Below are 27,998 nucleotides of genomic sequence, written 5' to 3' on the forward strand. Positions count from 1 at the left end.
AATCCCATTTCCATAATAAAGCTCTGACATCCATATTAATTTATGTGCATGCAGTGTTTTCCTGGGTGTTTTTTTCTCCCCAGTATGTATGTGTGGTGCCTACTCTCCTAGGTCATGCTCTTGGCTCAGTTCTGACACGTCCCAAACAGTCATGAAGCTTCAATATTAAACTGAAAGTGAGATAGAACTAATTCTGTGACAGGATTTTATTATTTTTTTTTAGTATTTATCTTGCCTTTCAGCTTGGAAGCTTTGCTTGATATGACAGATACACACACACACGTATGCCTGTAGTCTGTGGGCTTTTTACCCATGGCTGTCCGTAAAAGCTCCTCAGGAGCCAAACCACCGTGAGGAGGTGGAAGCAGTCCCAGGCTGCTGCCCCGGGGGACAGAAGGGCGCTTCGGGGGGCAAAAGCGAGAAAATTGGGTAAAAGTTCTTTATTATGTGCAGTTTATGTGAACACTTTATTGTCCTGGAGCGCTGAGCCCCGGTGGTTTGCGGATAACCCCACCTGAACCTCGAGGCGTTCTCGGGGCAGCACCCGCCTCAGCGCGCCCAAGATGGCGCCCGCGGCCCTCTCTCCCGCCCGCCCGCCACCGCGCACTGCGCAGGCGCGGGAAGCGGGGGCCGCGCCGGAAGCGGAAGCGGATCCCGGAGCCCCGGCGGAAGTGGCGGTTGTCCGGGGAGACGGAGCGCGGCGGGGCCGGGATGTGGCGGCTGCTGCTGGCGCTGGCCGGGCTCGGCGGGGCCCTGGCGGCCGGTGAGGGCGGCGGGCGGCCGGGGAGAGGGGCTGGTGTCTCCCCTCTGATATGCTCCGAGCCCGAGGGCGCCCCTCGGTGCTGAGCTCGGTTTGGGGCCTCAGTACGAGAAGGGCATCGGGCGCTGGTGGAGGGCCTGCAGGACAAGGCCCGTGAGGGGCGGCTGAGGGAGCTGCGGGGGGCAGTCTGGGGAAGAGGAGGCTCAGGGCAGGCCTCGGTGCTCTGTGCAGGTACCTGAAAGGAAGGTGTGGGGAGCTGGGGGCCGGCCTCTTCTCGCAGATAGCCCGTGATAGGACCAGAGGGAGTGGCCTCAAGTTGTGCCAGGGGAGGTTCAGGTTGGAAATGAGGAGATGTTTCTTCTCAGAAAGAGCAGTCAGGCATTGGGATGGGTTGCACAGGGAGATGGTGGCATCACCATCCCTGGGGGTGTTCAAGGAAAGGCTGGGCGTGGTGCTTGGGGACATGGTTTAGTGGGTGATGGTGGTAGGGGGTGGTTGGGCCAGGTGATCTTGGAGGGCATTTCCAACCCTAATGATTCTGTGATTCCGGTGCAGGGGATGTGACGGAGCTGAGCGCCGCGGGGACCCCCCCAGCTGCTGCTGCTGCTGGCTCCGCGCAGGTTGGTGGCGGTGAAGCGGTGCGGTACCGGACTGCAGAAATGGCCGACGCGATGCTGGGCAGCGGGCTCCCAGCCCAGCAGGCCAAGGGGCTCTCAGTGGTGCTGGGGGATGCGAAGGAAGAGCAGGAGTCTGCTTCCACCACGACTGGGACTTGTGAGGCAGCAGCAGGTGGCAGTGGGGAGTGTGAAGCAGGGAGCAGGCCCTCAGCTCCCCTTGCTCAGCCCGACACGCAGGGCCATGAGCACGCAGTGGGCTCGCCCGTCGTGCTGGAGACTGTGCTGCCCGGCACTGCTGAGGAGCCCAACAGCACCGAGAGCGTGAAGACCCCAAAGGTGGCCTGCGAGGAGAGGAACGTGACTGGGATCAGCAACTTCACGCTGCAGATCCTGAACGTGTCCCAGGTAAACAGGCCACCCGTTTTAGGGCTCTGTGCTGCGTGTCTGTTTCTTCAGTATTTGACTTGGTGGATTTCCGTGCGTTACAGCCTTTCTGATATTAACAAGGGAAAAAATCTGGGTGAGAAAGCTGTTTGTGTCATTCTGAGTAGAAATAGTGGAGAAATGGCTCAATCCACGAGCCTGTGTGTGCCTGTCAGCTTTCATGTGCTGTGCATTAGTGTATCTGGAATTGTTAATGGCACTTATATCCAGTACCAGTGCCTATTTCTAGCTCTTTCTTGTAATAAAGGATGCTTTTTTAATTAATAAATTTGTTTAACCTCTTGAAAAGGTTCTCTTAAACACCTGTCTGTTTATTTTAAAAAGCTTTAAAACAAATGTGCAGCTACTCGATAAATCTTGTCAAGTATCTAATTGTTTGCTGAACGATGCATTTCTACGTAGGATTATGCTATTAAATGTTTCATTATGTGTGTCTGTTCTGCTTTCTTTAAGGATCTGATGGAGTTCCTAAACCCAAACAGCAGTGACTGTACCTTAGTCTTGTTCTACACGCCGTGGTGCCGCTTTTCTGTTAGCCTGGCCCCTCATTTTAATTCTTTACCTCGAGCATTTCCAACTCTGCGCTTCCTGGCACTGGACGCATCACAACATAGCAGGTAATTTACATGTCCTATCCTCTGATGTCTTATTTACAATAGCAAGTTTTGTGTTTTAAAAACAGCAGTATTTTGTTTTAATGTTTAATATAAATAGTTATGGGTTCCTTTTATTTTTGGCTGTGCTCTTTCCTTTTTTTTTCCTATGAACAACTTTACAGAAAGGAACTGCTACTCTATCAACAGCTATAATGAACCTGGAAGTTGTGTTCTGTTATCTAACTTGGGTTTCATTATTCTGAAAAGTGCTAAATATTCCATTCACCCCCATATATATCCTTTGATAACAAAATTTGTATGCATGCAATACACGTGTGAAGAAGCAACATACTGATTCACTGCTGAATCTTACATTATTGACATAATTCATTAGCAAACCTCCTTAATACTGCACAAAGTGGTTACATGAATTTCTCCCTTATGAAGGGAGAAATTAATTTAGTAAAACTGACACATTGTGGCTATCTTTGTTTCTTTCTCCAGTGGATTTCTTTTCCTTTATACGTTATATTTGCTTTGTGTTTGACAGTTTATCAACTAGGTTTGGAACTGTAGCTGTGCCCAATATCCTCCTTTTCCAAGGCGCTAAACCTATGGCGAGATTTAATCATACAGACAGAACGCTGGAAACATTGAAAGACTTCATTTTTAATCAAACAGGTTTGTAAATCAGCTCTGATGCATGAAGAACAGGTTGGCTTTTACCTCCAAATGCAGCTTTCTTCCTCTTGCTGGTTGTTATTTAAGATGACTTTGATGAAAACCCTGAGAGGATCTGGCAGAGGTGGCTGCAGTCTGCTGGGTTTTGGGGCACGCTGAAACCAGGAACTTATTGGGTTGCTTTCACAGAGAAGGGGGAAACTGAGGGGTTTAGCTAAGAGGGACTGAGCACATCTTCACACACAAATATTTAATTTGGGAATAAAGGCAGGTAAACCGTGGGAACATTGCCATGCATGGCAGTTGGGGAAAAAGACAATGTTGGTTCTTGTGCTAGAGGGGACAAAAGGACTCCAGTTTCCTTGATATGGCTGTCAACATTGTGAGCTCTGTGCCTCTCTGGTCCTACTGTGCTGTGTTTGGGAAGGAAAACAAAATCCCCGTGCACAGGCCTATGCCAGCCTCCATTAGAGGCCAGAAGGTGTTATATTTGCTAATGCAGCAGAGATATTTTAAAACAAACCCCCTGCAAACATACAAAAGGCCCTGCTGTGGAAGAACAAAACAACCCTTTTCCTGTTAAAAACATTTGCATACATTTTGATAATATTTTGCCTTTACATTAGCAAACTACATACTCAACGTGTTAAAATACAAGGACTGTCAGCAAAATGCTGAGTCTAACTGTGCACATGCCTTAATTTGAGAACGAGAACAAAGCTCCAAATACATAAAGCTTCTCTATATTTAACGATCATTACGGGGGTTGATCAAATGCTTTCTTTTTCAGGTATAGAAGCTAAAAATGATGTGACTGTGACGGAGGAAGACTGGGCTGGGCCCCTGCCAAGTGTCCTGACCAAAGGAATAGACTGGCTGCTCCTGTTTTCCTTGCTCTTTCTGGCTAGCTTTATCATGTATGCTACCATTCGAACTGAGAGCATTCGGTGGCTGATCCCAGGGCAAGAGCATGAACATCAAGAATAATCTGAGATGCTGAAACATGGACAAAATTTCCTGGGTGTTGGTTAAGTGGGAAGTTGTGCGGACTGGAACTACATAAGAATGAACTATTGAATTTGTTGGTTGTAATTCATAATGTTGACTCAAAATTGGCTTTATTTATCAACTACTGAATCTGTAAAATGCCAGCTGAGGCAATTAAAGCAGTAAGTAAACAAATACGAAGAAACACAAACTAAGAAAGTATTTATTGAAGTTCTCTGACCTGCTTATTTTTCATGAACTTTAATGTAAATACGTGATACAGTTCTACTTGGCTCTTCTGAAGAGGTCCCCAGACTTTGTAGACAGGATAAGATTTCTACAGGACATCGGCCTGTGTTCGTGGTACTGCTCGGCTCAGGAGTCGAGTTGCTTTGATGAAATGATGGAATCTTCTTGTACAGAACCTATGGATGTATGAATTTATGCTTCCACATGGACGATGTGGTAAGCTTGGTGGAATTAGGATGTATTGGCCCACACGGATCGTACTCAACTTTTTGCTTATGTATTCCTGAAACAATAAAACCTTACAGGGATATGCTGGTGAATGGTGATGTTACTAAATTATTTTGTCAGTAAAATGAACTACGAAGAGGCAGAATAAGTTTTAAAACACAGTGTACTTCAAATGAGTTATTCCACCGTCTCAAAAAGATTTTAATATTAACTGTATGTATTTGCTTTGTACTGTGGGGTACAGTAATACCAGCAATAATAAAAATTCTGAAATTTGTTTTACAGCTCTTGCCAGGTGACTGTTTTCCGCCTATGATACACGGGGGTTAGGTGCTCGCTGTATTCCATGACTTTTGACTTGGTGGCAGTTCTTTGTAAGGTGTAGAACCATTTGAAGGCCTACCTCATTGTGTGTGTGCATTTATTTACCACTTCCCTCTAGAATGAAGTTGCATTCATTGTCCTTACTTTTCAAAAAAAAAAAAAAAAATCAAATTTTTAGTGTAATCTTTCAAGGCACTTAAAGCATTGAAAAGATGACTGGAAATGAAGATCACCTATCTAAATTAGCAAACAAGTCTTGAGATTTATTTAAACTCTACTAATGTGTTTGCAGGTTGCAAAGCCTGGAGGTGAAGCATGTAGATTTTTTTTTTTTGAGTTTTGATTAGCATGGATCAGTTTATATAAGAAATATACTTTTTTTTTTTTTTTTTTCTTTATCACTCAGGGTGTTAGAGCAAACGTCTGCCACATATAAACACTGCCATGAAGTTTTAGGGTGTGAATTAAAGTAAGAAGCAACAAAGCTATTCACAAGATTTGTTGACAAAGAGCTCCTCTCCCCATGTCGGAATGCTTTGGGAACTTTTCTGCTGCCTGAACCTTTCCGCTTGGGAAAGGCCAGGTCCTGTATTTCTGCATGTAAAAGCACCGATACAACTTAGGTAGTACTGTGCAGATAAAGATGGGAAGTATTTCATTAATAACCCAAATCCTGACGCTTTTGAGCGATGAGGGAGCTGCAGACCTCCTGCCTCGAGCAATCCTCTCCCTCCCCATAAACCCAAACCCCCCTGAGGCCTTCGGGGCGACAAATTTCGGCCAAAACTCCCCCAAAACGCCTCGGTGCCCGCTGCCGTCCCGCCCCCACCACCGGGCTCCTCCCGCTGCCCGCAGGCGGCGGGGCCGGGGGCGATGCGGGGCGGCGGGGCCGGGCTGCGGCTGCTGCTGGGAGCCGGGAGGGCGGCGGGGAGCCGGGGAGCCGCGGCCGGCAGCGGGGCCGCCATGGTGAGGCCGGGCCGGGGCCGGGCGCTGTGGGGCCGCGCCGCCATCTCGGGGCCTTTCCTCCCTGTGTGGGTGTGGGTGTGGGGCAGCCCCAGCTGGGGCTGTTCTTTTAGTAGAATGACTGCGTGGCTAATTGGGCGTGCTAATTAACCCCCCTGTGCCCATCCTGCTGTGTCGCTCTGCTGCTTGTGTGTTCCCTAAATCCTTAATTCTTGCTGCACCCTCGCATGTTGCAGGCCCCTGGGCTTCACGCTGCGCCCCCAGCTCCTGCTGTGTGTCCGTGCCCTGCTGAAGCAGGGGGCTGTGGGCACAGCTGGCTTGGACGTGGTGGGAGCTGCCACGATCAGCGTGCACCCAAGGCTCCATCACGCTCCGTATTTATATCACGGGGGACATGAGCAGGTTTAGGACATCCACGCGCCCCAGCGAGGCCGTGGGCAGGTGGCTGTGGTGTCCCCGAGGCCAAGCCGGTGACATCTCCCCTCCAGCCAGGGCATGGACTTTGTGCTGCCTCCTCCACGCAAGCCCTGGACTTTGCAACCTCCAAAAATCTCCCCCCATGAGTTCTCTGTGACAAGCTGCGGGTTTCACCTTTTGCCAGAGAACAGCTCTGGGCAAATTTAGGATGAGCTTCGGCAATACTTAAATGTGCTTGAGGAATTCCTGCCTGCGCCTGCTGCTGCAGCAGTGCCGCGTTCAGCGCTTGTGCTGCTGCAAGCCCAAAGTTAAAATCTGAAGCAAAAAGTGGGGTGCATAAAGCCCACCTCTTGTAAATGAGGCGTCCCACTGAGCACAGATGATTGCAGTGATGCTGCCACGTATCTCTGTCCCAAATTATTGGTGAAAATGTTGCTCTTTGGCCATTGCAGAAGTTTCAATTATTTTCTCCATGCATCTGCTGTTAGCTCCCGCGAGGCTCCACTTGCTAATGGAGAAAGAGCTTCAAATCTTGCTGGGGCGGCATTAATTGCGCTAATTTCTGCGCTGCCCAGGCTGACAGCACCACCTGGTGGCCCGGGGGCTGCCGCTGGGACCCGCAGCAGCTCCGAGCTGCAGAGCCCCGGCGGTGGCCTTGGGGTGCTGGGCGTGTTTTGGGGGTGCTGGTGCTGAGCCCTGACACCCAGCGCATCGCACCTACCTGCAAGCCCTCTGAAGGCTGCTCCAGCACCGAGCATCCTCCCCTTCCAGCCTTGCTTCGTAGCGTGAACTTGGGACCAGTCTGATCCCAAATCTAACTCTCCACTCACATGCTTGGCCTTGTCTGTGTCCCAGTGGCTTCAGGAGGGCTCCTTTTGTTTAAAATAAGGCGTACCAGAACAAACGTGCTCTGCAGAATCGTGTGCTAATACCATTAGATTGTAACTTGTAATTGTATTATCATTTGTATTTCTTTCCACCCTTAGTTAAGAAGCTCTCTGTTGCTTTTAGTATTACACTGTGCTTGCTATTTTTAAATCTATTCCTGCTTTTCTAGGAATAACAAAGTACAAGTTGTGTATAATACTATCTATTATTGTTGTTTCTGCCTTTTAAATTTCAGATATCCCCCTGATACAACTTTTAGCCTTGTAATTGCACATTTAGCGTATCATGTAAATAATCTCTAATCTATAAAGCAAAGTGGAATAGCTGAAAATCAATTAAAGTGCTACAGCATCTGGACAATTCAGATGAATGAGGTACTGGGCACAGGTATGCTGCTATCCGTGTTCATTGCCGTGAAACAGCCTGATGCTCTTGTCTAGTTTGTACAAAAACATTTATCCAAATTTAGCTGACCAAACAGAAGCCGTGCTTCTTGGTGTTATAAGTTCCGTGAGTTAAGCAGCTCTCTGAAATTATAAAAAATAAAACACACTACAGTGAATTTTCCACCTCTTGCGTCTTAAATATTTACTTCTCTACAATACATCACTGTCATTTCATCGTGCGGTTTTCTTATTGTTGTACAAAGGAACCTCAGTCTCACTACTGTAATGGGTTTTATTTGTTTTTCTTTAATAGTCTTCCCAGTCTCATTGGCTAACAACAGAGGAGAGGAACCAAGTTTTACTGGATCTCAAAGCTTCAGGCTGGTCTGAGCTAGGTGAAAGAGATGCCATCTACAAAGAATTCAACTTCAAAAATTTTAATCAGGTAATTATTGTTATATACCACTTTTAATATAAAGGAAATATAATTGCTTTAATTTCCATATGGTCCTGATGGGAAAGTATTTGTATTCTGAAAGCTGGGAGTATCCTGTTAGGGCCAGCCCTGTTGGGTTTGTCTCAGTGAATTGGTCTCTGATTCCAATCTCATTAGGTGGAGTAAATTAAATCCATTTTGTAGTTGTTAACTAGATTTATTATTCTAACATGGTAATTTCTTGATTATAATATTAGGGTCAAGGTCAGGGTTGGTATTATGGGATTAGACAAATAATATTTAATCCTGATTTTTTTTTCATTACTAGCACTCTCGAATTATTACTAGAAATACATAAACGTTGGATAGTGGAGTTCATTCTTTATTTTTTTGTGCAGAAAAAATGAGAAAAATGGGTAAATACAAGAACACAAACTTTTGGGAAACAAGGTGGGAAAAACAGCACACATTTCACCTTCTAAGCAGAAAGCCAGAAGTCTGATACGTATTCTTGAATGAATTGTTGTAGCTGATCTCGTGATGTCTTCGGTACAGCAGATTCCTGGTCAGACCCTGCCAGGTTTGTATTTGAAGTCCAAGTCCTGGCCACGTTTCAAATTGTAAGAACGTGTCTGTGACAATGGTTACAAACTTTCTTTGGAAATACTGAATTTTGCTTGAGATTGCATAAATTCAGTCTTTTTCTTCTGAGCAAAGTTGCAGAGAGTTATAATATGTTAACAATTTATTAGTAGGACAGGAGGGGAATGACAAAAATAACAGAAAACAGTAAGAGTGTGAAATGGATGGAGGACAATTCCCATTCTGCTTTATTTCTGAGAGCGCAGTGAGCACTTCCTTGGGTGGCAGAGGACACGCAGGGTTTTCTTAAGGTGATTGCTCTCCAAGGTGGCCCTTTTCTCCCCGCGGGAAGGATGTTGCCAGCTCTAGGCTTCAGGCCGTGCCTTTTTCTGTGTGTAGTGACTGAGTGAGGTCCATTAATTTATGTGGCACTGCCTAAACCCAGACCAAGGTTTTTGGGAAATCCCAATGAGCTAGATAAACCATGATTCGTAACGCTGGCTGTGTTTGTGCTGTTCCAGGTTTGGGAAGCCTGGGCAGAAGAGAGCAGGTGGGAGCAGAGCTCCTGGGCTGCTCTGAGCAGGGCGAAGGAAAACGAGAGAATAACGTCAGGGAAACACAGCCCAGGAGCTGGTCAGTGAGCACAGACAGAGCCCTGGGCACATGTGTCCTGGATCGCACTTCAGTCCTGAGGGTTAATATAGAACAAATAAAACCCTATCAACTAATTCTTAAGGCAACGCAGATGGGGAAGTCCATGAGAGGGAGCTCACATGAAACCTTGGGGAGGTGCAAAGGCAGCTCAAGGAGCTGGAACCACCAGGAGGAGGACAGCATGCTTGACATGATGAGATAGACTTGGCAATGCAGGGTGGGGGGTTGGCCTTTGTGCTTAAGATATTCATGAAACGCTGTCCCTGCCAGCACAAGGTCAAAATCTGTTGGTTCAGCACAACCATAGTTTTATTCGAAACTTAATGAAAAGTGTTTTTGCACGCTGTAAGTGAAGAAGTTGATTTGACAGGATGGACTTGGGCAGTGTGCCAATGGACAGGTCAAGAGACAAGGCAGGGGGGCCCACCAGCAGATACCCAGAAAACCCACTGCTTCAGTAAAAACCTAGAAAGTTGTTGTTTGTTTTTTTTGACTGTATAGATTGATCTTATGAAATAGGTGGATATTCTTGGTCTTCCTAACTTGAAGATTGATGAAGCGTTTGCCAGTATACAGAACTGAGTATACTCGGTAAATTAAGAAGTATACATGAATACCTCTAACGTGTCATCTTAGAAATGGTACTCAAAAAAAAGAAAATGCCACTTGAACTGCTTGGAAGGTGTTGGTGTAGTCTGTGCCGTTCCTTGGTGCCCTTCACAGGCATCATGCTGGGGCCATCAGAGCCCACCTGGGCTTTCTGCTGGGGGGGCAAACCGGAGACAGGTCCTCTGTGTGCCTCCAGTTAGGATCGAGGCTTTTAGGTGCAACTCCTTTTATTTCCTGTAGTAGGTTCTCTGTTTACAATATTTAAAGTGTGAGTATTCAGGAGACGTCAGAGCACTGAGAAATGTTATTTCCTCAGTGGTCTTCCTTCTGCTCGTTGCAGATGGCATAAAATCAGGTGTGTAAAAATCCGAGTAGTGGAGCTGACATGAAAGGTCTTTCAGATTTATGCTTTGCAGATGATATTGGTATGATTAATGTATTCATTGCTTTTTTTATTGCTTCTCACAGATAATGTTCATGATGCATGGAAAATTCTGTGGCTTTAAAATCTATGCCAGGTTTACAAAGTCTGTGTATGTCAACAGATGTTAAGAATATAAACACAACTTTTATTATAAAGTCCTGCAAATGTGTAGACATGAACTTGGTTTATGTATATTATTTTCAGCATGAGAATGAAATGAAACTTCTGTGAAACAAGAGTTATTTAGATTCCTGAAGCTTTCAGGCTGAGATTAGCTCGGTTAAAAGCGATCAGAAATGGGCTGCCTTTTTAACAACTGACAAGCTAATGACACTTCTGGCTTATGGAATTATTTTGTAACACAGAGCTTGAAACTGCTGATGCTGTTTGTTAGTCTGAAGATACATTTTCATGAAAATGGGCTTTGGAGGCACAATTCCCTAAAACAAGCTGGAAAGCGGCCTGAAGCCCCCGTTGGAAGCTGTTTGTGAGCTGTGGGCACCCACTGTGCACCGATCCTGGGTCCTGCTCCTTCCTGGGCATGGCTGGTTCCTCTCCCACCATGGTGTTACTGCTGGTGATGTCCCTTCCCCGTCCCCTGCAGCTTGTCCCTGAAGCATGGTCATGTCGCCAGACAAGGATTTTCTGCGTCCTCCCCAAAGATCCATGTTCTGTCTTCCTTTAGGGTGAGGTAGGCTTGTGGTGGGTATGTTCTTGGAGAAAATACAGAATGTGCTCAGTAGAGGGAAGAAATACAAACACAGCTCAGCTGTAGAGGAGAACACGTTGCCTGGCTGTGCTGGCCCTATTGATGTGCCAATTCCACCTTTCCCATGCATCACTTCTTGGTTTTCCTCTGCTCTTCCTATTCTCTCTTGTAGGAGGGAGAATCTGGCCCCTGAAATGTGTTGCAGAGAGCCGCTGTGGGGAGAAAGGAAGAGCAGAAGAAGTTGCCAAGGCTTTGGGGCCTCTTTGTGCCATCAGGAGGGCGTGCTGCAGAGCCTGCACGTCCCTGGGTGATGGACACAAAACGTTCACCTCCTGTCTGTAGGGTGAGACCTCTGCAGCATTCAGAATAGGGACAGAAATGCAAGCAACCCCTGGTGGTGCTGCTGGGATCCCAGACAAGAAACTGCAGAAACTTTAGGGCTAAATGTTAAGAGTTGATCATCGAGGGAGGGTGGCGTGCTGCAGACCTCAGAGTCCTGGTCTGGATCTCAGGAGTTTCCATGAGTTTCCCCAGTATGTCAGTTCAGCACGCTTTGGGAGGAGTGAGCAGTCAAAGGGGACAGACCTTAAAAAAGCAGAATTTCTGCTGAAAATGCCATGCCTTCCTGTTTGCACAAAGCGCATTTAGAAGTAATGCAAAAGTTCTGTTGAAAGTCTCCTGAAAAGTTTCTTACACGGTCTCTGCGGGCAGCGGTGATGCCTGCGGAGCAAGGAAACTGCTCTGGGAGCAGTGAAACAGCTGAGACCTGGGTTTCGAGGGATTTGTCCTCCCGGCCCCTCTCCTCCGTGGCTTTTGCCCCAGCTCTGCGATACCTCCAGCTCCTCTCATGCGTTCCCAGCTCCGTCTCTGCGGCAGGTTGGGGTCCCTTGTCCCTCTGCTCATTTTTGCCAGACCTGCAGGAACATCACAACGCCAAGACTTCCATGGTTCTTGTCAAATTTGGCTGGATTTGGCTGGAGGGCTTAAGGGGCAACTGCCTGTGTGATTGCATTTCCTTAGGTAATCACGCCAAAGCAGAAAATGCAGTTAGGAAATTACGAAGGTGGGCATGTTTGCTGATGGCCAGGTTCAGTATTTACAGCTGCTTTCTTTTACTGGGTAAGTTTTTAATTAAGATTTTTTTTTTTCTCCTAAATTTCACATAGGAAGTCTCTGTAAGACCTCTAATGTCATTTTGTGAAATGACAGGAAATCAAACGTTCTAAGACTTTTTTAGGGTTATTTTAAACGTGTTTTGTGTTTTGGGGATGCAGGACACAGGTGAAGGATGAGCCTGAGTGGAGATGACAGTGAGGAAACGCTTTGGAGGATGGCTCGGGGAGGGCGGAAGCACGTGTTTCATTGCAGTTGGGCAGCCTTGTGTTTTAAGAGCTTACTTAAAGATGTGCAAAAAATTTGGAGCTGTTAAATAAATTATTATTCTCCCTTTGCATGTCCCTTCCAGCTTTGCCAGCTCTCTAGCAGGAATCGGTGCTGTGCCCGTGCTCCAGCTGGAGCTGTGCTGATACTTCCCTTTTCTCCTCCGGCACGTTGCTTTGTCCTCTGTGTTGATCAAAGGTATTGGAAAATTTGTTTTTATATGTGTAGGCAGTGGATTTCATTGCTGCTTTATGGACATAATCTTTTGGCTGCTTGGCTGAAATATGTCCACGCCTTTTACGTATTGAAAACATAATAGCCTTTAACCTACAGTCTGCAGAGTTAAAATGAATTTCATGTAAAATATTCGGTTGTGGGCCACATCTCCAGCTTTTTATATGCCACAGTGGTCTTGTTTTTTTTTTTTTCTTCTCCATTGTCTGATAGTGAGGTCATTTTCAGTCCTCTGAGAAATTTTATTCCCAGCCAGATGCGGGCCATATATTAAAAGTAGCACCTGTGGCTAATATCACAGCAGCTTACCATAAATTTACATGGTAACTAGGATTATATCTGTCAAGACTGTTAAAAAATGTCTAGATTTAATTTGATTTCCAGTATTGAAGGAGCTCTCCAACATTTTGCTTCATAACTGTATTTTAAAAGTTAAAATCACTCCATTGTTAAGTTTTATAGCACTCCCAGTGCCCATTAAGTTGATTTGTTAAATGGAGGTCAGAATAAAGCAAGTTGGCTACATTAGGATCGGAAACCAACCCATTTGCGACAAATTTAGTCCTCGCGTGTGAATCTTCTCAAAGCCTGGGCACTGATTGGTTTCAGGTGTGGCTCATGTCGGTTGTGGTTAGCCTCAAGGAGCGAGCAGCCTGCAGAGCTGCCCCTTCTCATCAGCTTTGGTAATCAAAGGACGAGCCCCTTTTCATTTGGTCGGGGGGGAATTTGCTGTTTTTCACGTAGTGTTTGTCTCCTTGCTCCCTCTGCTAGAGTTCTGCCTTAGGTTGCCTGTTGAATGAAAAGAATCGATTTTATTTTTATCCGCCTAGGTAGGTGCTGGTTTTCATATACTCCTTCCTAAACCGCTTCGTTTTCCATTATCCTTTGAGTCCTCTCCCATATGCCGTGATTTGTGCACCTGCAAAGTTATGAAAGTATTTCTTTTGGTAGTTACGTTGGTCGCTGACTTCCCTGCCTTTATGAATACAATAACTGATTTGCAATAAATCAGAATTATTTACGAGCGGCTTTACAGAGTGGAGAAAATCTTGGTATCTGAAAATAATGAATTTCTGGCGTATCTGCCCGCTGACATTTCCCTTTATTGGAAACCGATAGCGAAATTCTTGGGCCTGGCAAAGGTTAACCTGTGGGCTAAACCAGCGAGAGCGAGCTGGTGCCTGTGGGCTTGAGGGGATAGCGCCAGGGTCGGGCTGGGGGGTCAGCTGTGGGCCTGGGACCCCATCCATCCATCCATCCATCCATCCATCCATCCATCCATCCATCCATCCCCTGCACCAGGCTGGGTGCTGGTGCCTGGAGGTGCCGTGCAGGTGGATCATTTGCAAGCCGAACAATCTCCATCCTCAGCTTTAAAGGAGGAGGAGGTGCCTGTCAGCGTGTCCTGTTTCCAGTAACACTTCCAGTTAGCCAGCAGCGAGTGTTTTTTTCTCCTGATGAGCAATACCGCAAAGCCGCAGCGGTGGAAACGTGCTGTTGGGTTGCATCTAGGCAGAAAGTAAATCCTTGGTGCTGGGAGTTGGGAAACACCGGATTTATTTTCATCTCAGGGCACAAAAACATGTGTAAAGTCAGCCTGTGCTCCAGGATATTTTCAGACGAATGTTTTGCACTTGGCAATGTTTTTTTCTGTTTTAAATGAAGTTGCTGCAGTGCATCAGCTGCCTCGTGTGCCTTTTAAAGTCCTTGTCAGTCCAGCCTCCCCTTCCACGCCTGGGTATTGCTGTAAGACCCGCTTCGTTTTAGCCCTGGTGTGTGCATCAGTTGGGTGTCACTGTGCCCGGTGCCCTGGCTCTCCTCTGAGCAAGGTGGGCTTCTCGGGAGCCATCCCCTCCTTTCAGCCCCTTTGTAACGTGCTGGGGAGCTGCTGCCTGGCTGGGGATGTCCCCTCCTCGGCCATGGTCCCATCACGGTGCTGCAAGAACTTGAAGGCTGGGAGCGGGCTCGTGGCCGGGTGCCACCTCCCAGGGTCGCACGAGTGGCATCCGCTGATCCTTCCCTTGGACCTAGCCACAATTAGGGATGCTCGTGTCCTTGATGAGCTAAATCACGGCTCTCTGGAGACAAAACCCGTGTTTTATGGATTATAATCATCGGGGGTGATGGGGTTTCTAATTGCCGAGCCTGCTGTGCCTGGCAGACCTGTTGGGTCTTGACTTAAGCAGGCCCTGCCGATGTCTGTCCGGCTGACCGCCGGGCTGCTCTCCAGTTGGCTTCCCTTAAAAGATGGATTTATTATCACTTTAGTAGAAATTATGACGGCGTTTGCTTGCTGCTTGTTCCAGGCATTACGCTGAAAGCCCAAATAGGAATTATTTGTCCAAGTGCCTTGTGGGTTTCGCAAGGCTTCTTGTAGATCTGAAGGGGAAGAAATGTTTCTCCCTCCTCTCAGCTGTGTGTTAGGCACACGGTGATTGTCCCCTCTGTCTGAGGTTCAGAATTAAGTGCAATAAATGTTGGAGCAGCCACACGGGCAGGGCCACCGTGTGCCTGCACCCAAATGCAGCAAGTGTGAGCAGGTCGGTGCTGGAGCTGGAATTTGGGCTCCCTCCCGCTACCTGCCCCGGGTCTAGAGGAGGACTCGCGTTGCCTCTTCCGAAGATGCTCAGCCAGAATAACGCTTCAGCTTTTCCTTTAGGGAAACCTCTTCTCTCGTAAATCCTCATGCATTTAAATGTTTGTTTACAGAGGTGCTGGAAAGATGCTGATTAAGTGCAAGTAGCACATCTCTCCCTCTTGGTTGCTTAACTTTCTGCGTCCCCATGCCCTGGGATGATGCCTGGCTACATTTCCAGACCGTGAGTTGCTTTTTGCAGTTTTCCCACTTGCTCACAGCCACTCCACAAAACAGCACGAAGGAAAGACGTGCTTCGGGGTGCTACCCTCTGCCACTGTAATTCCAAATGGACTCTGGCTGGCAGAATAAACCAAAATAAGATGGCAGCGCACCTATTTAAAAATTAACCATTACTTGCCAAAAGCACATCAGACCCACTTAGCGGACATCCGTTAATCCGGCGGTTAGCCGTCCCGGGCTTTAATGCACACTGTTTTACACGTTAACGGTTTTGAAGTCGCAGGCCAGCGCTGACCTTTCACATCTGCTGCTCTCACAGTAGGAATCTCCACTCGCTGCTTCCTGTCAGGGCGGATTAGAGTGACGAAGCCCAGCGCTCGTGCTGGCTGCAATTTCGTTTTTGATCAGAATTATTTCTTTCACAAACAATCACATTTGCTAAAATGTTACATCTGCTCTGAAAAGCCACTGGCAGACCCACAGTTTATCAGTGTGATGTGAGTATAATTTTTCATTCGTCTTTCATAAAGCTGTAAACCAGCTTCAAATGGGGAGAACTTCCCGTCCTCCCTTTCCCCTCTCCCTGCTGCCCTTTTTCTTCCTTTAACTTGGTTGGGCTGAAGATGACAAGTCGCCTGTATTTTGAAGACCATGGACCGGTGGATGGCTTGGTGGGGCTGAGTGAAGAGCTCGCCCTGTGCTGAGTCAGGTTTGGAGTCCTCGTTCATTCATTTCAGGGTCTGGTGTGAGATTTTCCTTGTGCTGCGATGAGAATGGCAGGAGGTGCTCACATCCATGTCTGTGTAGGACCAAGGGATACCTTGACAGGAGAGGCTTTATTTCGTGATACAAGAGGTGGGTGCCTGCAGTGAGCAGAAGTCCCCCTGTCTTTACAAGCTCATTTCGCTGTGCTTAGGCGTGCTTCTTTTAATGCCCCATCTAATGGAGAAACAGAGCTGTGCAGTGGATTTCCCTTCATGGTGCGCTCGTATGAATTTCTAAAAGAAATTCGATGTTCACTAAAGGACCAAGAATTTGCCTCCTCACATGAGCCTGTCTGCCTGTTTCCAGGTGCAGGGATGTACAAAACGGGCTGGGTTCCCCAGGGGAACCCTTAGGAAACAAACAGCAAACAGGAGCACCCATGGGTCCTCTTAAAATACAGCACCTTGAATGTACCCTGCTGCCTCCAGGGACGTGTGTGGGGCACAGGGAGGGCTGAGGTCAGCAGAAAGTGTTAAATGCAGGTTGTGTACTTCTATCCAAATCGTTGGCAGTTAGCAATCCTTTTTTTAATTATGCAGCTTCACGTAGCTCCCTGTGTCCACTTCTCTGCTCCCTGCACCAGCCGTTCTTCCAGACACCGAGTGCAGGAGATGAAATGCAGGTTGGGGTGCTTGTACGGACTGCAGAGGTTTCATCACACCGAGAGAGGTTTCATCACATCTCTCCTAATAAAAGAGGCATACAAGCCTGCAGACTTGCTCCCACAGTACCTAAGGATGTTTTCAGCAGCTCAGCTGGGTAAAATCCCTGAGTAGACCCGCAGGCAGTGGTTATTTGTGGTATTTCACAGCTTTGGGTCCTTTAGGCTCTGGCTTGGCCTGGAGACCCCTCCAAACTCCTTCCACCTCCGTCGTGATTTCTTCTGTTGCGTGTGTGAATTGTTGACCTCGTCTTTAAAAAACACAAACCAAAAAAGCTCACAGGGCAGTGGTAAGAGGGTAGTGAAGGATGATAGGATTGTGAGACCAGCTGCTGCTTTTCTTAATCCATCATAAAGCAATGCCTTTCTTATCACTCTTTGATGTTTTCTTAGGATCATAAATGGCAGAGATTTAAAGGATTATCAGCGGCAGGATATGATTGCCCTTGGATACTCAGCAGAGAATATTTTGTATATTAAACTGGTAGTATGTGTAATCTTGGCCAAAAGACCAAGGAAAATTTGGTCTGAGCGCTTCTTATTGTTATCAGCGGCATATATGGCATGCAAACCTCATTTTCGTGTCTATAGAATGAAATCATCCCTTCGCATACAAGTCAGAAGCAGCATTGGGTAAAAAGAGGAGAATTTTGTTCCACTATAGCCAGGTCTGTTCCATCCAAAGAGCAGTGAGATGGGATAGTGAACTTCCCTGCTCTTTTGCACCAATTCGGGAAAGTTTTCCAGCAGAGAAAGCACCCGAGCTCTGTACAGGAGGGTTTGGGGACGTTGTTGAAGTTGGGGCATCGCTTACTTGGGTTCTCATTCGCTCTGTTAGAGAGCAGCTTTGTGGGGTGGGCTGGCACGGTGTGGGCACGGGTGTTTTTCTGCCTCTTGGTGTGCAACAAGAAGCCCCTACAGGAGCGGAGACGTGGCACGGGTCCAGGGGTGGGAATGGAAAAGGTGGGAGCTGGGGGCTGCCGGCATCTCGCTGCTAGTTTATTTTTCCAGTGTTTGCTGTGACAGCTTCATTCAGCTAGAGTTTTGATTTGCTGGGCCAAACATTTGTTTTAACAAGTAAAATTATCATTGTTCTTTCAGTTGCGCAGCCAAGAGAGTTTATTATTTTAAGTTACTGATTGCTTTAGCAGGTGCCCAGTTAATGGGGGCTTCGTTGTATTATTTAATGTTTATAGGCTGGGTGCAAAAAGCTCATTTAGGAAAATCACGTTTTGTGAAATTGCCGTTTTATTTGGTGTAAACCTCCTAAGTGCAACCTTCACATTCCTTGTTTGAGCTGGAGGATTTCTTCCCCGTTCCAGTTCAGTCCTGAAACCTCTGATTATTTTCTGTCTTTTTCCTGTGTTGAGCAAGTAAGAATGATTTTAAGGAGAAGGACAAGTGGAGCTTGTTAAAACTGGGTACAGATCTCTAAAATCCAACTGAACCCAATTTTTGAATAAATAAAATAATACTTATGAGGCTATGTTTGCCTAGTACTGAAGGAGCTGGAACTGCAATAATAATTTTAAAAAGGCGTTTATTTAGAATGCTTCCATATAAAGTAATACATCACAACTGCCATGTATGAAAACCCTTGGAATTAAGTCTGACTTTAGCTGCCGTGGGTTTGACGCTGAAGCTGCTGCGATGGGATTAATTTAGCGGCGAGTGAACAAAGTGCCACTAAACTTTTTTCTTTGCTCCCTCCTCTGTGTTCACCCTGAACCAGTTGACTTCTACCTGGAGGCACCCAGCGTTACTGGGACTGGGAGATGTGCCGAGCGTAGGGTCGGGATGGGCACCATGATGGGACACGTGTGGGGATCAGCTCAGCCCCAGGGGGATAGCATGTTCTGGAGTGCCCTTGTCCCAGCTCTGGCTGGGATTTTAAATTCAGGACTTCCACGCATTTTGCAGTAGACTTTATGGGCAACTGTAATTGCTTTTATGTGTCTGCAAGCACACGATGCGACGTGGCTGTGCTGAGCCTCGAACCCTTCGTCCCTCGCAGAAAGAAGTTGTAATGCTGGTTTAAGACACCTCACTTCCACTCTGTTGAGTTTATAAATCTTTTTGGTGGATTAGGTGATTAACTTGGGCGTGAAGTCTGTTCCCTGAATCACTGCGCGCATTATCTGCTGTCTGGTGGTGAAACCCAGGTGCAATCACTTACTGTAATAAAAAAGGAGAATGGGAAAAATGATCCCCGGCGCTGCTGGAAAAGTAAAAATGTGACAAGGAAGAGGGCAACAGATGTACCATTTCGTATCATCTTGTCACCAGTCAAATAGGCCTGAGCTCAGCAGTTAGGAAAACGCTGACTTAAGCCAAAGATAAGGCCGGGATTTGTGGGGCAGATGCTGGGCGAGCATCTCACGCAGGCGGCGGACACGAGCAAAGGCTCGAGCCAGGGGAGCAGGTCGGGGCTCTTACACCTTCCCCTGACCCTTTCTCTTCCCCTGACTCCCCGTATCCCTTGGCCTCCATGGAAAACATGCATTTTAGGGCCTCGGGTGGTGCAGGTTAGGCCTGCACCTGCTTTCTGGCCGGCCGGTGGCACCGCTGAGGTTGATGCTGGGCTCGGAGGAGCAGCTCGGTGGAGGAGCTGCTTGGTGGAGCATCACACCACCACACCTGGTCGGGGTTGCCCCAAACTCCCCGTGCTGCCGGCGGCTTTCCTGCGGCCGGGATTGCCGAGGCTGCCGTCTGTCATCTCCTGCGGCGCTTGACATTGTGCCGGTACCTGCGTGAGCGAACGCCCCCGCCCCGAAAGGCCATGCCTCAGAGCTCCGGCTCTGCTCGCCTCCATTTATTCTTCATGTTCTTCAAATTGGTAAATCATATGACAATAAACAGAAATACCCTCGATGAAGAGAGAAGGGGAAACTGTTGTTTATCTGGTCAGGTGGTTTAGATTAGCAGTGATGCTGGTCTGTATTATGTTACTTTAAATCATAGTGTCCCAACAGGACATAAATTATGAAGATTGTTACAGTATGTTTCATCCAATGTAAGATCAACAAATTGGAATAATTTTTTTATAGGAAAATCAGTGCTTTGGCAAGGTTATTGTTGAAGAATTTAATTTAACTTGAGCTTTGCTTGCATTATTTCTTAATATATAAAAACTATTTGCATAATGTATGAAGTATAAACATTTTTAGAATCAAAGGCAGGAATGCCTTTTCCAAGATTACATAGAGTGGCAAACTACTTAGAATAGATCAGTGTTTGTGCTTTTGCTGTCAAAAATGTTTGATATAGAGCTGGCTAGCTAGTTTCTTCACCGACATAATTGTAAACAAGTGTTGGGAGACAGACCCCGCGTTCTTTGTGCAGCGCCGTGTAAAGGTTTTCACATACGCTGCCGCAGATCTAACGGCGAGCTTGGAGAGCAGTGTTTACAGCCACCATCTGAATATAAATAGGTAACTTTTTTTTCGGAGAGCAAAGCAACGTTTCACGTTTGTATAAATGATGTGTGCAGCTAAGCATGGGGGATGTGAGCAGTCGGCTGCGGGTTGGAAAAGGGTATTGTAAATGCAGGAAAGTGTAGACAATTAAGTTGGGAATTTTTTTTTTTTTTTAATTTTTTTTGAGGGGTTTGCTTTTTGGTTTTGTTTTGCTTTGTTTCATACAGCTTCTTTATGGTGACAGCAGTGGCAACCCAGCACAGGCCAGCATGTCTGCGGCGCTCCACTTCACCCGTTCCCTTTATCGGTGTCCTTCAGGGCTGTGCTCGCTCTTGTCCCAAATCCTGAGCACTGCTCGGGCAAGGGGAGGGCTGCCTGCACTCTCAAGGTTTTGCTGCTAAAAAGGAGCAAAAACCTTTTCTCCCCAGTTTGCTGGGGGCTGTTGCCCTCCCAGCTCCTGCTGGGGATGGAGAGGATGGGGACACGCAGCCACAGCTTGCAGCTCCCCCAGGACATGATGGAGACGTGGTTTGCCCGGCTCCAGGCAGGCAGGTGAGGGGCAGAGGAGCAGTTCTCCAGGACGTGCTGATGCAGGGCATGTTTGCAGGAAGGGCTGAATCACCTGGGGTTCAGCTGTGCTTTGGGGCGCAGTCTTGTTGTGGTTTGGGGCACGGTCTCGTTGGGTTCTTACGCAGGATGGTGCTGCATGAAACAATGGTAAAAGGGGGAAAGAACATTGCAAATGCATTCCCCTGGTTCATGTGGTGTGTGAATCCAGGCAGGACGAAAGCCCCAAGGCCAGCCCGTTCCCTGGGGTGGTTCACACAAGCCAGTGGTGCCAGCAGGAACCAGTCCTAGACTGGGCACGTGGCTTTGAGACTGAATGAATACCCGTCCTCGTGTGCTGCCTTCCCCTTCTCAAGCATTACTTAAACACTTTTCCTTATAAGACGATTTTTGCATATTTATAAGTTAGAAGTATTTCCTAATGGAGCAAGTAGAACAAAAATAAAACAAACCGTGGGTTTTTCTGGTGAGCACACCACAAAACGTCATGAGGTTGAGTTAAAGCCTCATGACTAGCTAAACATTGCTTCCTATAGCTTGCCATCAAAGAGCTTTTCCCTTTTCTCTGCTGACCCATAGCTCGTCAGTAGGTAGTAATGGAAGCTGGCTATGTGCAAGCTTGGGAATGAACCTTAATGATCTGCGTTTATTGTTGTAAGTGTCAAACTGCCGAGGAGAACACGTGCTACGTGCTGTGCACAGGGGTATTTTTTATTTGGGTGAATGGAAAGCAAATGTGCAAAGAGCAGTCGTCTCTTGCCATGTATGACAGCACCGCCGTAACTTGTTTTATTTATTCCTTTCCCACTGATAAATGGTACAGACGCAGCCCGGATGGGTGGGGAAGGGAAGACAGGTAGCCCTCACACTACGCAAGGTCAAGGTTAATGCTACCTCCAGCGTTATAATGACAGATGGGAGGCAGAAACCTTAATGTACTCGTGATTAGCATATGGTTTCCTTGGCTGAGCGTCTGAAGGATTTAGGAAGCCTGGGTACTCTCTTTGTAGCTCGCACATTTTAAAACAAATAAATAAAAAACCTTGCATGGTTCCACTGTTGAGCCTTTCGGCTGTTTTTCTTGAATATCTCCGTTTTCGAGGCAAGTACTGTCAGCTGCTAGCTCTGGAGGTGCACGGTGGTGATCGATCACTGGGGACGCGCCGCGCGGTGATAAATGAGCACGACACCTCGACCTGCACCGCTTTGATGTAGAACTCATCAAGATAATGTTGGCAAGCGCCGTACAAAAAAGCAGCACGTTTAAAAAGCATTAAGACGAATGGATTCCTCGCTTAAGAAGTGTGAGAGGAAGAATAATAGCAGATTAGCTCCGGGATCCCGCGATTCTCCCGGAGCTGCTAAGCGCGGCGCGGCGCAGAGCGTTGGATGGAATTTCATCTTTCCTCCCACCGCTGAGAGCAAGGCGGCCAGCCCTGGTTTTCCCATTCTCAGGCAACAGAAGTCGCGTTAAGTCTTATTTTGTGATAGCAGCGTGTTTTGTCACTTTCCAGAGCGGTTTGGCCAGCCCTGAAACACCCTTATGAGCAAGATGTGACAGCTGCGTTTTTTTCAAGTTGTGGGTTTTCTTGTTTGTTTTGGTTTTTACTTTATTAGGCTAACTTACTCTTCTGAGAGTAGCTCTGATTTTTATCTCATGGAAGCACTGTGGCTGCTAGAGTTTCAAAACTATTTTAGCAGGGATGCTACGACTCAAACACCCGTAGTTTTCAGTTCTTTTACGACCTGAAAAGACACGAAGGAAAGAGACGTACCGCACACCTACGGCATCTCTTTGGCACTTCGGGGTTGCTTCCCTCACTCCTGTACTGCTGTTTCTGGCTGGCTGCAGGGATTCTGCTCTCTTCCATGACTTTGGTGATGTGGTGAACTTACGTAGGGTAACCTGTATGTCCAGATCTTACTTCAGCCAGAATGTCCTAAAAGGATTAGGCTGGAAATACCCACTAAATATACCTGTAACTGAACTGTCAGCACAGTTTATAGTAGTTAATACAGCAAACTCTCTTTAAACGCTTCTTCATGGCTTCTAGAAAATGCACCAATCCTTTCTTGCCCCTCTTTCTCTTTCTTTTTCAAGGAAAGGTCTGAAAAAGTTCCCGTTGGTGGCTGAGGGGCTGCAGAAGTCTGTTGTTAATACAGAGAAGCTCGTGATCATGTTGTGCCTTGCTGGTGTAAGCAAAGTACTTGTCCCACTTTCATCAAGAAATGTGTGATGGTCTGATAAATTTTGCCCACCAATGCAGTCTTGACAATGATCTTGCACTGCAGACTGCTTAATAATTTTCATTATTTTTAATTAAAGTTGAAGAAGTGCAGACTCCTGCTCAAATTAAGGTTGGTTGTGTTGCCGGAATGTGGTAATTACTTTAATTGATCACAAGATAGTTTCCTTGATCACCAATTAGACCAAATTACCGATCAAGTTTCAAGACGTGAAGAAATGTCCAAACTGATTTTATGTAATAGTGTTTTCATATCTAATCAAGCCTAAATATCTTTTCCTTCCAGAGCCAATTGTATTTTCTCAAAGCAAGGTTACGGCTCTACAAATACAAAGGTGATTCATAAACAATAGCGTTCCAATTCATTTAATTAGCAGAGGAAGCATTTAGGACCTTAATGGAGATTGCGCTGGTGAAATTGCCCGCTGGAACTGTAGCTCATTTTCTTAGCGGGGAGATGCTTGCGTTCTGCGTAGAAATAAAATAAACTGAAATACGAAAAGTAAGCTGCTCGGGGTGGTTTGCAGCGAGGGAGAGCGGCGGGGCACGCACGCAGTGCTTTGTGCATGGCCCCCGAGGGTGCCAGATGCCCGGGCTGGGACAGTCGTGGCTGCACGGCAGGAGCTGGCCGTGGAAGCCCTCCTGGTGGCACGGGGACCCTCAGCAGGGCACGTCGCCTTCACACCAGCACCCACAGCCCCGGGGGAGTGCGGAGAGAGGGGTTTGCTGGCCGGTGAGCAGCACGAAGGAAGGTTGTGGAGCGGATGGAGTGAGCTGGGTAGTTCATGTGCCCAGCTCCTGCCTGCCTCCTGTCCGTGTCCAAGATAAGTGTCCCGCAGTAAATGAATCGCGCTTGGCCCATGTAACTGTGTGTGTGTGCACGTGGATGAGCTTCTCGTGTGGGTAGATGGAGGCTGGGAGAGCACACATAAACCCCGTCGGGTTTTTTGTAGGTTTAATCTACTTTTTCCTTCGTTGTTTGTTTGTACCGAGGCAGCCTAGTTGCAGTGGCATCGGAATTTTAAACTTCTGGGAACCTTTCTGCGCATAGGCTGCTGCAGAAACGTACAGACTGCTGGAAATAACTTTCCTATTAAGACCATGGGCACTCCAAAATCATTTAAATGAAACTTGTTTTCGAACTGTTAATGCGTGCGTGTTCCCAATTGTCACTGCCTGGTGCCCAACTTGCCGCGTTCTGCTTCAAAGCGCGCTGCCGAAACATTTGAAAATTTTTAAAAGTAATTGTTCACTCCGAGCAAAATTAAACTAAACAAGAGCTTCAAGGGAAGTTAGGTTTCCCGAATTTTGGAATGCTCTTGGGTCAAAGAAAAAAGCTTTTTAATTGCTGACAGTTTGGCGATTTCCAAATGACAAACCTCATTGGAATGATTTTCTCTGATTATAACGTTTGCATTCATTTGACTGGCAAAGCGACTCACAGAGTCATACTTCATCCAGGCACCGATTCTTTTTTTTTTTTTTTTTCTTAAAGGTTTTTGTAATTTGTGAGGGGAAAAAAGACTGAAACTATTATCAACCATTATATGTTATTCATTGACCACATGTTTGTTTGAAACGGCCATCGCTTGGTGGAATGTGGGCTATATACATTCTCCTCCATAAATTAGCACTAAAAACCTACCTAAATCAGGTAGGTCTTTGTTGAGATCGTTGTATTATAATATGAACCAGACTATAACGTGGATGTTACTTATGCTTTGCATGTTAATTGAGGTCCTGAACCCCGATGGATGGAGCGCAGCACGAACAAAGCCCATTGACGTGAAGGCGTTCTGTGCACGCACTGAGGCCCTTTGGGCCCCACTGTGTAATTGCATTCTTGATTTACATGGACATTCTCATTTTCTTTATAATGCAGTGATTTGCTCTTAAGCATTTTGGCAAGGGTACGCTATTATTTTCTTCTTGAGCCTGTGATAAAACCTGCATCCTGGGGGAAAGCGCCGTGCAGAATATAGGGGCGGAGGATTGGGAAACCTATTTTAACTCACTTTAGGTAAAATATTTTCTCATAAAGCAGAGAGGCAAAGCCACCTGCCACCTCTCTCCCTGCAAGTTAAATAAATAGCAAAAGAGTTATGTGAAAGGACGTGGTTCTGGAAATGGTATCTGTCCAGTGCAGGACTTCTGTGGCGTGGCACTTAATTAGAAATGGCGTTGGCAAAGAGGCAGCGAGGGAGGAGGGCTCTCGGGGTGGATGTTTAAAATCACTGTCGGATGCCAAAGGTAAAATCACTGCCCCCGTGCAATGGCTTTGAGTCCTGGAGTAAGTAACGTTGAGCAGAGTGATTTACCGGGACCCGAAGGGGATGATTTTTGGCAGTGCAGAAACACATCGGTGGCTTGAGAAGGTGAGTTACTCCTCCAACACACCTCAGAACGGGGTGCAGTAGTCTGGAGCATCTCCAGCAGCTTTTGAGATCTTGGGGTGAGCCTTGATCAGCTTCTAGAGGAACTTCCATCAATGTCCTTGCAGGTGAAGGAAGGCTTTTTCCTCTCTGTTTTCTGTCCTAGGCTTTCGGGTTTATGACACGAGTCGCTCTACAAGCGGAGAAGATGAATCACCACCCGGAATGGTTTAATGTCTACAGCAAGGTAATGATCACATCCGCCAGCCCTAGTCACCACCACTGCAAGTTAAGGAGACCAAAACTCTGGTACATCCTTGGTGCCTGTTCTGGAGCTTATACACAATGGAAGAGAGAAGGGAACGGAGAGAGGCTGTGTCTTTTTAAAGGGATTTGGGTCGTTAAAGAGACAGAGATGGCACCAGGAGCCCGTTTTTTGCAAATGTTTGCTGCCAGCTGCATGGTTGAGAGCTGGCAACTAGTTAATCTGCAACAAACTCAACAGTTTCGTCACCTCCAGGTGTAGCAAAACACTTGAGCCACAGACTCTGCTTGACCCAAATCCTTCATGAAACCGATATGCAGAATTCAAACATAAAGAACAAGTTATTTAATCAGACACCTCTGCTTGGGGAAACCCAGGGGTGCTAAGCCAGTTTTAGTGTGTGGAGCTTTAGTCCTTGGGTTCTGCTGAGCCTCCTCACCTCCCACCTCCCCTGGGCTATGTGAGCAGGGGGACACAGCTCGCTCCCTGCACAGCCCCCAGGGCTTTCCGTGAAGCTCTGGCCTTGCTGCCTGCCGGGCTCAGCATGGCCGTCCTAATGCCTCTCTTTCCCTTTCAGGTTCAGATCACCCTCATTTCGCATGACTGCGGTGGGCTGACGAAGAGAGATGTGAAGCTGGCTCAGTTCATTGACAAAGCTGCTGCCTCCGTGTAACACAGGTGTAAGGAGTTTGAACGCATCATCCATCTGTATCTTGTATTTAATTGCTGTTCCTCACTGACTGTAACTGATTTCACACCCCCCTGGGAGGACAAGGGATTTTGTAAAGGGTGGTTTAGCTTCGTTAGCTGTTAAGACCTTTATCTGAGAGACCCCTCTGAATGCCTGCACTCATCCTTTTACACTGCTGGCACCACATGAGGATGTAGGGGATAAAACAGCAAAAAATTGGGTTGGAACAATCCTTTCCTAGAAAGCAAAAGAAGCTGCAGTGAAAGCTAGCACCCGGCCCCAAGTGTCCACATTCCCCAAGCCCAGCGGAGAGTCGGGGCTGGTGCCAGCTGCCCTACAAGCATGCCCCACGCCTCCCACTTCCATTTCTCAGTTCGCACACCCCTGTGCTCCAGGGGATGGGATAGGGGCCAGGCGGGGTGCCCCCAGCCTACGGGCTTTGTCAGGGAAAAGTGACACTGCGTGCTGGGGAGCTGTCCCCGGCCTGAGATGCGGGGTCCTGCGCTGGAGGAAAAATTCCAGCTCTGCTCCAGCAAATAGCAGCACATCCCGGTGAGCTCCTGGCACTGGGTGCTGTGCTGGGTCAGGCCATGGCCACGCGTTGCAGGACGGAGCTGTTACTTCTGCTGCAGTGCTTGTACCTGCAGGAGAGGAGGGGGAGCTTGGCCGGGCGCCCGCAGCCGCCGGCAGCGGAGGAAGAGGCATTAGCAGGATTCTTGCTAAGCTGGGCTCGGCTGAAGCTATGCTCACCCTCCTTGTAGCTGCAATTACTCACCGGGAGCCTTGTTCCGAGAGCTGCGGATCCCACCGACCAGCTTGAAAATAATTTCTTCCGCGCTTTCAAAGTCTTTGTTTTTATCCCCTGATCCTCGCCGGGACAGATTTCCCTGCCAGCAGGGAGATTTCAGCCCAAGGAAGGGCTGCAGCAGGGCCTCCCTCGTGCTGCAGCCTGCAGCCGCGTGCCCTGCGAGCCCCTCGGGGTGCAGCCGCCAGCCTGACACCTGCGAAATGCCCAGCACATAGCTGGAGGGGCACCGAAGGCAAGCTCACAAACTGCTGAGGAATGAGATGCATGCCGAGGGGGCAGGCGCTGCCAAAATCTATATCGGGCGCGTGTGCGAAGTGTGTGGTCTCTCAGATATTCGGGATGCAGAATGCCACTAGCTGACCCGCAGATGGCCGTGCCGGTAAAATAAGAGAGGTATTTTTTGTTAATCCTTAGCGAGCATACTGCCACATGCTAATTGTTAGCGGGAAGCAAGATGGAAGAGGTGGGGATTTGCCGGCGCTGACCATACTGGGGCTGTCAAATCCAAAAGAAACCCAAATTCAGGCTGCGTGCTCAGATGTTCCGTGCTCCGAAGTGCCTTTCCCCGCTGAAGCGGTGGATTTCCCTGATTTCCCTGATATGGTTTGAAATCGGTCGCTGTTGTGAGGAATGAGTGCAATTAAAACAAACAATCAGGCTGGGATGTCTCCTGTTACTGGTGGGGAAGTGAAACGAGCTTCACCCAACGTTTTGACAATGTCTCTAATGAACTGTGAAAACTCTGTTGTTGGAAATTGATATATAATGCAAACGCTTTGAATAAAACCAATAAAATCAAATTCCTCCTTTGTAATTTGTTT

The 27,998-nt window shown here is 47.4% G+C and overlaps 2 protein-coding genes across 4 annotated transcripts; both read left to right on the forward strand.

Moving 5' to 3' along the window:
* The first annotated feature begins 597 nt into the window (after positions 1-597).
* Positions 598-4,844, forward strand: TXNDC15 (thioredoxin domain containing 15). Its single transcript, XM_027468296.3, has 5 exons — positions 598-763; positions 1,316-1,782; positions 2,275-2,438; positions 2,968-3,098; positions 3,889-4,844. Exons 1-5 carry the CDS (start codon positions 712-714, stop codon positions 4,083-4,085), a joined length of 1,011 nt encoding a protein of 336 aa, XP_027324097.2. The 5' UTR covers positions 598-711; the 3' UTR covers positions 4,086-4,844.
* An 849-nt stretch (positions 4,845-5,693) lies between these two features.
* On the forward strand, positions 5,694-27,977 carry PCBD2 (pterin-4 alpha-carbinolamine dehydratase 2). 3 transcript variants are annotated; one of them, XM_027468460.3, is made up of 4 exons: positions 5,694-5,852; positions 7,854-7,985; positions 25,580-25,660; positions 26,256-27,977. In XM_027468460.3, the coding sequence occupies exons 1-4, from the start codon at positions 5,760-5,762 to the stop codon at positions 26,349-26,351; spliced, it is 402 nt and encodes a 133-aa protein (XP_027324261.1). In that variant the 5' UTR covers positions 5,694-5,759; the 3' UTR covers positions 26,352-27,977. The 3 variants fall into 3 exon arrangements, with proteins under 3 accessions (XP_027324261.1, XP_071879374.1, XP_012947292.1); XM_072023273.1 differs by lacking the exons at positions 5,694-5,852; positions 7,854-7,985 and adding an exon at positions 12,511-12,532 and having other exon boundaries at positions 26,256-26,480; XM_013091838.5 differs by lacking the exons at positions 5,694-5,852; positions 7,854-7,985 and adding an exon at positions 13,266-13,398 and having other exon boundaries at positions 26,256-26,480.
* Positions 27,978-27,998: the final 21 nt, after the last annotated feature.

Source organism: Anas platyrhynchos, chromosome 14 (assembly GCF_047663525.1).
Source record: "Anas platyrhynchos isolate ZD024472 breed Pekin duck chromosome 14, IASCAAS_PekinDuck_T2T, whole genome shotgun sequence".
NCBI lineage: Eukaryota > Metazoa > Chordata > Aves > Anseriformes > Anatidae > Anas > Anas platyrhynchos.